Consider the following 10,038-nt stretch of genomic DNA (forward strand, 5'->3'; position numbering starts at 1 on the left):
ATAACCTTTCAGGAAAAGAAATACACATACATTTGTGTTTTATTGAAAGAGAAATATATGCATTATTAGGGTAAGGCGTGAAAGTGTTTGAGGAACAGAAATGGCTGTGAAAAAGGAATGTGCTTTGTGTGCTTTTGGACTTGAAAGCAAAGTAAACACCAGAGCAGAGGGAGTCTGGGAGGACTCAAAGCAGAAACACACGTAGGAGCTCCCACAGGGACTCATTCTTGTGAACCAGTGCTCGTTGGCGTCTGAGAGTTGTGGCTTCCTCACTGCAGTGGATCTCTGTAAGCTGTTGGTGAGATGACATGTTGGTGAGGGAGATGCCCACCGAGCTCTGTACCGGCCCTGTGTCCTGAGCATGAGTTCCTGGCGTAGCCCCAGAGAGCATTTCCTTTTTTTGCAGCTCAAAGGTTGTAGTTTCCTCCTGAGGATAGTATGTGACTGCTGACCGTGTACTTTCCACCCGGCATATTGGAGGCATTCTGCACTTCACCTAATATATACAGTGGTAGCAGAGCCATATGATGAGAGAGCGGCCAGGGATTGAGTGGCGGTGTGTGTGAGGGGCTCATCGCCGTTTCCAGTTCTTAATGGGAATCTTGTTTCTTTTGCAGGGGATATTTCCTGCAAATTACGTTCACTTGAAAAAGGCGATTGTCAGTAACAGAGGGTGAGTAGTGACCTTTCTAAATTGGTTCGCAATTTTTTTATAGTTGCTAAGGAAGACTTTAAAAATTTGGGGATTGATAGTGTAAAATATGCTATTAACATTATTTTCTGGTAAAAATACTTTTATGTATAGTTCTTAAAATAATGCTAACTTTAATCTGTTCTTATATGTACTAGAGAAATAACCTGAGTTGGTATGAATTTTTATGTTTTCTTCCTCCCTAAATGCGCCATTTTGAGAATAATCTGATAGGACAAGACAAAGATATCTATCATTTTGCTTCTACATATCAAACTAAGAAGCACTTGATAAATCTTTGTTTGACAAGTAGACATTAGAAAAAAGTCAAACTTTAATGATAAAATATAGTGTGTAAAGGGGATGGGCTGTATGCTCACAAATATGAAAAATATATAAGATCTTTGCATAGAAAGAGACAAAAGTCAATATATCACAATGTGAACACTATCTTTGTATGTTGATAATGTGAATGCTTTTTACGCTTTGTTTTTACCTGCTTTGAAAAATAATAAAAACATATTAAAGGTGATTTCATATAATTCATTAATTTAAAGCATAGTATATAATGTCTGTAATTTTCAAATGAGATAGCTTTTTTGTATCTGAAATGATGTTTTGCCTGGAGATGAGTAAGAATCAGCATAATCTTCTGATCCCTCAGGGTTTCGTCAACACAGAAACCACGTGGTCATTTTAAGAAATGGAATTTGACTTAAGGAATTGTTTACACATGTTTGAGGAGAAAAGAGGAAAGTCTGGTAGAACCCAGAGACAGTAAACAAAAAGCTGTTATCTTCTGACTGGGAGTGCAAGAGATCTGGATCTGGGACAGCAGAACCAAGGAACTGGGAGGATGGGTGTGAGACACTGGAGCTCGAATATCTGCAGAGAGGACAGCATGTGAGGGGTACCCCAAATACCGACGCTCACTTGTTGTTTTGATGTGAGGGGGCCAGTGCATTTGGAGTTCATTCCACCAGGTCAGACTGTTCATCAAGCTTTCTATTTAGAGGTTCTCAAAAGATTGCGTAACGGTGTGCAACAAAAAAGGCCTGATTTGTGGCAGCTGGGGGACTGGTTTTGCCACCATGACAATGCACCTGCTCACACAGCCATCTCAGTGTGCCAGTTTTTGGCAAAATCAGCATGCCTCTCTTGCCCCCCACACCTTACTCACCTGACCTCGCTCCATGTGACTTCTTTTTGTTTCCCTGAATGAAGAGGGACATGAAAGGACATCAATTTGATGACATAGACGAGTTGAAGAAAAAAAACAAGGGAGGTGCTGTCAGCCATCCAAAGAGATGAGTTTGGAAAATGTTTCCAAGAATAGAATCGCAGATCTGACAAATGTATTAAGTGCAGTGGAGAAGACTTTGAAGGTGATAAGTTTGTTTTGTAAAAACAAATTAAATACATAACTGGGGGGGGGGGTGTTTCCGGATTTTGGTGGGTACTCCTTGTATAGTTGCTGTTGGTACATATATAGGAAAAAACAGTGATGCTATTTCTAGGAATGCCAAAAAGTCAGAGACTGGAACGAGTTTCCATGAGTGGGAGATTGTTCATAGAAACAGCATGACCAGTGCGCCCTGTTAGCACAGCTATTAGTGAGACAGCCATGGCTGGCGCTGCCAAGCGGGGAGGCTGGAAGCGAGTCTGTTTTACTGTAAGCTTACAGGTGAGGAATCTGGGACTGGATTCCACAGCTGGACTCCTGGGTTGGGAGTTCCATGTTAAGTCTGCAATAGCTGTGGCTCCCAGATAGGCAGTCCGGGCCTGGAGCTCCATAATGCAGGCTTCCTGCCTGGAAGCCCCATGGTAAATCTGAGACAGCTGTTGTTGAAGGTGCTCAAGCTCCAAAGCTGGCACTCCTAGACAGGGAGTCTTATGATGGATCTGTGGCAGATTTTGCTCCCTGGAGAAAAAGTCCGGCTCAGGATCCCACAGCCAGTATGCCCAGGTGAAGGGCTTGGTGCTGGAGCAGCACAGCTGACGTGCTCATGTGGGGATTCTCCTGGCACTCTGCAAAGTCACTGCCCCCAGGTGAGAGGCTGGTGATGGTTGGTGAGAGCGGGCATCCCGCGCAGGGAGTCTGTTGCTGGAGTGTCACAGCAGCACCCGGGCAGAGCTTGGCCCTGGAACACACAGCCAGCACCTTTCTCAGGGAGCCTAGTACGAAATCGGAACAGCCAGCACCCGACAGTGAGGCCAATGGTGAAGCAGCCACAGCAGGTCAGCAAGATGGGGACTGGGTGCTCAAGGGCAGCTGCCAACCTTCAATAATTTTTAACAACAGCAATAAAGAAGAAGAGCAACTTCTAGGGAGAGGGAAAACACTAATTTCCATTTAATACCAAAACATCTTCAACAAAATGTAGAAGGGCATATGAAGAAACAAGATAAAAGTAAAATGGCAGAAACATTACTGAAGAAGGGCAGCTAGTGTACTGACTGGACAGAGACTTTAAAGCAGCAGCACTAAAGATACTCAGAGAGCTAAAGCGTCGGTTTGCACGTACTTAGCCTACCACCCCCTTTTCAAAAAAAAGAAAAATATTGATCACTTCCCCTGGCAATTAAAACGTCGTACTATAGACCATAATTCAGAATAAAGTCTAAGTACCTGCTTTCTCAGTGAACCCCCGTTGTTCCATTGCCCTCTGAGTGGGCATTAAGACTGAGCTGAAGGAAAACACAGACAAAGAAATCAAGAAAACGAGTGAAATAGTCCAAAGCAGCAGTTTTCAATGTGTGGGTCACGACCCCTTTGGGGGTTGAATGACCCTTTCACAGGGGTCACCTAATACATCCTCTATATCAGATTTTACATGAGGATACATAACAGTGATGAACAAAATTACAGTGATGAAGTAGCAACGAAATAATTTTATGGTTGGGGGTCACCACAACATGAGGAACTGTATTAAAGGGTCATGGCATAAGGAAGGTTGAGAACCACTGGTCTCAGAGAAGATAAGAATTTCAATAAAAGGATAGAAATTTTAAAATAACCAAACAGAAGTACAGAGCTGAAAATAAAATAACAGAACTTTTTTGAAAGTACTGGAGAGGCTCTATAGCAGATTCAAGTAGCCAAAGAAAAAAAATCAGTTGTGGCTCAATGAATTAATAATGGCACTTCTAACCATAGTCTTTGCATCTCTCACGGTAGGACTGAGTACTGATTTGCAATTGAAGTATTTGTGACCCACCAAGGGGGGTGGATAGCTTAATAGTAATATAAATGAGCTACGTGGCACTCTTGTGGGATGGGACTATGCAAATAAGGTGTATGGAACTCTAAGAAGAGGATTTGTCAATCCTGCTTTCCTGCTAGACTTGAAATGAGATGGGAGGCCAGGTGTGTTAGGCTGGTTGTCTAGAGGAACAAATCCAGGGGCACTCACACAACTTCACATCAAGAAGGGATCCCAGCCCAGCTCAGGTCCACAAGTCCGATGCAAGCCCAGGTTCTGTCCAAACTCACATAGCTGCACGCTGTTGGTGCAGAGAGGTGGTAGGGAATGCAGGAAGGTCGCAGGCGGGGTACAGAGGAGTTTCATGGATCCACTTAGTAGAAACACGGCAGGGCACCAACAGCTCTCAGGGTGGGTGGCAGAGTCCTAGGCAGCAGGAAGGCAAAGTCCCAGAGACAAGGAGATTCACAGGTTCACTGCTTATAAGAAGACACAAGGAAGTGTCTTCAGGCTAGACAGGTTGGATTCCACCCTTACTTTTCCATAAAAACCCAAGTTTACATCAAATCATCTAACAGATTTCATGACCACCAAGGAGAAAAGATGGTAGTGGACCACATCGTTTGGACCCTGGGCCCATGTGCTGAGAACCTGTTTGACTTAGGAGCAAGAAAGAGAAAGCTGAAATACTAGGGATGTGTTAGTCTGGTTTGACTAACTAAACAAATCCAGAGAGACACATATATGTATAAGAAAGAACTTTATATACAAGAGTAATTGAATATTGAAAAAAATCCCAGCCCAGTCCAGATCAACTCCATAAGTCTGGTATTAGCCCATATGTCCAATACCAATTTATAAATTCCTCTTCAGACTCACAAAACACATGCAATGACTTAATGCAGGACAATCACAGGCCAGTGGATTGAAAGTCTTGTGGATCCAGTGGCAGTGTAAGTATCTCAGCGCAGGCAGGGTCTCCATGTGGCTTCTCCAACGTGGCTTCTCTAACTCCGAGGCTCAGACTGCCATCAACCTGTCTCCATGTGGCTTGTCAACAAGAATGTCTCGCAGGAGCTGAGCGTGTGTCCTGCCTCCAGAAAGCTGTTCTTCCCCATAGCACCTCCAAATGAGTTCATCAAGCTGAGACCTGATTGACAGGTGAAACGTCACCCCTTCACTCTTAATCCTCTCACATTGACAACAGATTATGTAGCTGCCACAGGGATGACAAGAGATGTTGAGAAGCAGCAACATGGAAATTGCAGTTGCGGAACCAAGAGAGTGGCAGGAGAGAAGCAAAAAGCAGCATGGCGGGCTTCCCCATCCATGGAGCAGGAGAACTAACTGGGTGCCTCCAGGCAAGAGGCGTGCTGGAGAAGTAGGTCGTCTCTGGGCATTTGATGGAGTTAGGCTTGTCAAGTCACAGAGCTAGAGATTAGTGCTTTTGGCCAAGGCTTACTGGTGAGTGAGGTACCTTGGACATTTATTAGCAGAACTAAAAGAGCTAATTTTAATACCTACATAGCATGGCAGAAGCCAAGCCAAGGGGCTGAGAGTCAGAGAGAGATCTGCCTATAGGGCAAGTGAGACAAGGCTGCCCTGAATGAAGAACTGATGATTTCTGAACCTGAACTGTAACCTATGACTCTGATCATCCACCCGATATAGTTTTGTGACTAGAAGTAGAGAGAACCATGGGAGGGACAGTTGTCAGAATTAGGGAAAAAGTTGGAAGGCGGAGGTACATGTGACTTATGTCTCAAGGAATTAACTGGGGTGTCGATGCAGATAATAAATGTTTTCCCACTCATGACGTTAGATGAAGATTGACGGCTCCATCTTGCATTTCGAGATCATTGATTCTGAGGAGGACAGAGAGAAAAGAGCGAGTAACAGTGAACTGAACCCAATTGGCCCCGGGACACCACCAAGTAAGTATTACAAGGATAAGACAGAGAAAAGGGGCCAGAAAGAATATTTGGAGAAAAATGATGGACAACTTTTCAAATCTTATGAAATACATGAATCTGCACATTCAGTGCCATGGGTACTCCTTGACCTCCAGATAGGATAAACCCAAATAAAGAGACATTGGGACACATTATAATCACTCTTGAAAATCAAAGATCCAGATAATTTTTAAAGCAGGAAGAGAGAAATCTTCACATACACATGTATTCAATAAGACTGAATCCCATTTTGTTTCTGAGAGAGGGTGGAGACAAGAAGAAGTCAGTGGTATAACATGACTTTTTTAAGATGGTAGAAGAAAAGAACTGTCAACAAAGAATACTACATCCTGCAAAATTACTCTCTACGAAAGAGAATAAAATTAAGAAAGTCTCAAATAAACAAAAGTTGATGGACTGTTACCATTATACCTTCCCTACAAGAAATGTTAAAGGGAATCTTTCAGATGGCAAAGAGTACACTAGACATTGACTTGAAATTGTGCATAGAAAAAAACAAACATTAAAGGTGACTTGGGGAAGTATAATGACCAGATTTAAGGTAATTTTGGTGGTTAAGCACAGTTTTATCCTTGCTTTATAATAACAAAGGCATAAACATAAGTATACATTTATGTTATAGGGTATATGGGGTATAAAGTAATTGGTTAAACTATTACATAAACAGTAGAGGAAGTGTTATAGGTACAGAGTTTTTGTATGTTACTGAAGTTAAGTTTTTATCAATCTAAGACAAGTTGTTATAAATGTAAGATGTTACATGCAATCCTTGTGGTAACTACAAAGAATGTAAGAAATTAGACCTAAAAGAGTACATAAAGGATAATTTCATTAAGTTCCCAAGATGAGCAAAATGAGGCTCTTCTGTTAAAAAAAATTAGTATAGTCGTCCAGCAATACCTTCCAGAAATAAAGAGCACAATAAAAGCAGAAATATCCACACCCTTGTTCATCGCAGCATAATTTACAATAGCAAGAGGCTACCATTGCCCATCAGTGGAAGAAAGGATACATTTTGGTATGTTCAACCAATAGAGTACTATGTATCCTTAATGAAAAATGGCAAAACCGTGAAACATCTCATGACATGAATGAATTTCAAAGACATTATATTAAGTGAAGTTAGTCAAATACAAAAGGTTGGATATTTTATGAGACCACTGTTTAAAAAAAAAAATCAAGACAAGGCTTTCATACCCAAACACACAGATTTTGATGGTTATTAGGGGTGTAATAAGTGGTGTCATGGAATGTGTATCTTTGTGAGATTGAGTAACTTAGCCCAGTTTATTGCCCTCCGACTTTGCCTCTCTCCCGAGGTGCTGGACAGGTGTGTAGCGCTCTGTCCTGTTTCCAGAGTTAGTGCGTGTGCTCCTCCACAGATTGGTCAGGATTGTGCTGTGGAGTTTCACCTGGTGTTCATGAGGGGTGTGGATGGCCATGGTGGAGGGCAGAGCAGAACTGCTCAGACCTCACGGTGCCCCAGATTAGGCATCTTCATGGAGCACACAGCTCATCTTTCTCCTGAGGAACTGCGCTTGTGGGTTCCCGCAGCTGGCCTTGCAGTGAGCAGCCCGGGCTTGCCCTGCAGCCCCCACAGGACTCCTTCACGCCCGGTGTAGGGTTTTGGGGTTACAGCACAAATTCATAACAATTCATATTCAAAGATGCTTAATTGTCTCAAGAATATCTTTTGTAGCCTTTTTTTAAAAGGAAGATTCAGGAACTAATAAAAAAATTATGTTATTTGTTAGTTATACAATTTATAATCCTTTAAATTTTTTACAGCATCTCCCCAGCCTTTTCTTTTGGATCCTTTCATGCATTGACATTGTTGGCCCAGTTTTGTAACAGACAGGGGTCAGAGTCTGTTTCTGTCCAATAGATTTCTCATGATTGAATTCAAGTTCAGAATTTTGAGCAGGAATACTAAGTAGGGGGTGCTCTGGGTTAAAATGGCCATGTTTCTCCTGGATAGCTTTTCAGCCTTTGATTAGAGCAGCAGAACTTGGGACTCTACTTAGCAGCTTCTGGCCAAGAGCGAGGACCTCCCGGTCCGCGATGGTTTATTGTGTTTCTGTCATGTTCCTTCTCGGTGACATCCTGCCACCCTGGGAAAGAACTTGGCCCCGAGTACTCATCGTCCCTTAGGGTAGACCACCATGTGTGTGGAAATGCTGGTAGTTTGTTGCTTTGGTTTTGGTTGTCAGGGGTGAAATTGCTCGAGTAGGTTCTATATGCTGATGTTTTCCTGCGGGAAATTTATCGTCATAGTTTCAATTACTGTTGAAGTAGTTCTTGGTGTCTGATTTTATCACTTCTAAAATGATTTTAGTTTCTATTTTTAGTATGGTTCTAGTGAGGAAATTATATACAAGAACGTTTTCCTACCCCCCTGCCCCCCAAAAAGGAAAAAAGCTCCATTGGGCGAGCTTTTGTAGCACACATTTTTCCTGCTAGGCAAGCATTGGTCAACTCACTCTGAGTTAGTGCACCCAGTGGCATCACCTGGGAAGGTTTTCTCTGGTGACATTGAATTTTTTCATGAAACCAGTTTTGCCTGAACCTCACTTTTTGTGATGGCTGATTTAAAAGAACAGTGTGTGGCTGTAACATTTTGTTTCCTGCTCAGGAAAAATGCCACAGAAACCATTGTGATGTTGAATACAGCTTACAAGGACAGCACTAAAATAACTCAAGTGTACTAATAGTTTTCTTGTTTCAAAAAAAGTGAAATGTTGATTGATGGCAAACCTCATTCTGGATGTCCCGGATGAACAGAGGAAAGCGTTGACAAAATCCGTGCAGTTAGGGTCGATGACCAACAGTGGACCACTGGAGAGTTGAGGAAGTTATCTGGACTGTCTTGGAACCCGCTTCGGCAAATTTAGATGGAAAATTTTGGGGTGAGAAGGATCTCTGTGAAACTTGTGCCTCGGATTTTGACTGACCGGGAAAAAGAGCGTCCAGCGGGGAATGCTGTGCTTTGAAAGCACAGCTATGAAGCTGCCCAGACTTTTTCCCCAAGGTCATTAATGATGATGAGACATGGTGCTGCTATTCTTACTACTCAAAAACAAACATCAGTCAAGCCAGTGGAAGGCACCATCATCATCTTGCCCCCCAAAATGTTCGTCAAGTGAAATCAAAGATCAAGACAACTCTCATTTGTGTTTTTAATGTGAGGGGTACAGTAAATTTGGAGTTCATTCCATCATGTCAGACTGTTAATCAAGCTTTCTATTTAGAGGTACCCAAAAGATTGTGTAACAGTGTGCAACAAACAGACCTGATTTGTGGCAGACGGGGGGAACTGGTTTTGTCACCACGACAATGCACCTGCGCACACAGCCATCTCAGTACACCAGTTTTGGGTAAAAAACAGCATGCCTCTCTTGCCCCATGGCACCTGACTCATCTGATCTCTCTCCATGTGACTTCTTTTTGTTTCCTGGAAGGAAGAGGGACATGAAAGGACAGCAATTTGACAAAGTAAGAGTTGAAGGAAAAACGAGGGAGGTGCTGTCAGCCATCCAAACAGATGAGTCTGGAAAATTTTTCCAAGAATGGAATCACAGATTTGACAAAAATATTAAGTGTGATGGATAGGACTTTGAAGGTGATAAAGTTGTTTTGTAAAAAAAAAATTAATACATACCTTTGAAAATAAAATTTGGGGGGCGGGGTGGAGGGTATTGCATGATGAGACAAAGTATGTCATTTTAATTGGTAGGAAACTAAGGAGTCCTGGTGATGTAGTGATTACAAGTTAGGCTGCAATCCAAAAGGTTAGCAATTCTGAACTACCAGTCTGCTCCTCAGGAAAAAGACGAGGCTTTCTTGGAAACTCACAGGACAGTTCTACACTGTTGTATAGGGTCTCTATGCGTCGGCATCAGCAAGATAGCAATGAGTTTGTTTGTTTGAATCATAGGATTTGATTAGGAATAACTAATTTTATAGATTCAAGAGTTGTCCTTTTTCCCTCAATGCAAGAATATTTTCTTCTATTAAATTGGCATTCTATGATGCTCACCTTCCCGACACAACCGCTAAAGACAAAGTGGGTGAATAAGCAAATGTGAAGACAGCTGATGGTGCCCGGCTATCAAAAGATATAGCGTCTGGGGTCTTAAAAGCTTGAAGGTAAACAAGCGGCCATCTAGCTCAG

General features: G+C 42.4%; 1 protein-coding gene across 1 annotated transcript in view; it reads left to right on the forward strand.

Moving 5' to 3' along the window:
• Positions 1 to 10,038, forward strand: part of DOCK3 (dedicator of cytokinesis 3) — a 340,151-nt gene that overhangs the window by 59,981 nt on the left and 270,132 nt on the right. The window contains exon 3 of the mRNA XM_045297414.1: positions 618 to 673. Coding sequence (XP_045153349.1) covers positions 618 to 673 — 56 coding nt within the window. The remainder of the gene's footprint in view (positions 1 to 617; positions 674 to 10,038) is intronic.

The sequence above is a fragment of the Echinops telfairi genome, unplaced genomic scaffold (genome assembly GCF_000313985.2).
Source record: "Echinops telfairi isolate 266 unplaced genomic scaffold, ASM31398v2 ScPeMD7_7420;HRSCAF=8458, whole genome shotgun sequence".
Classification (NCBI taxonomy): Eukaryota; Metazoa; Chordata; class Mammalia; order Afrosoricida; family Tenrecidae; genus Echinops; species Echinops telfairi.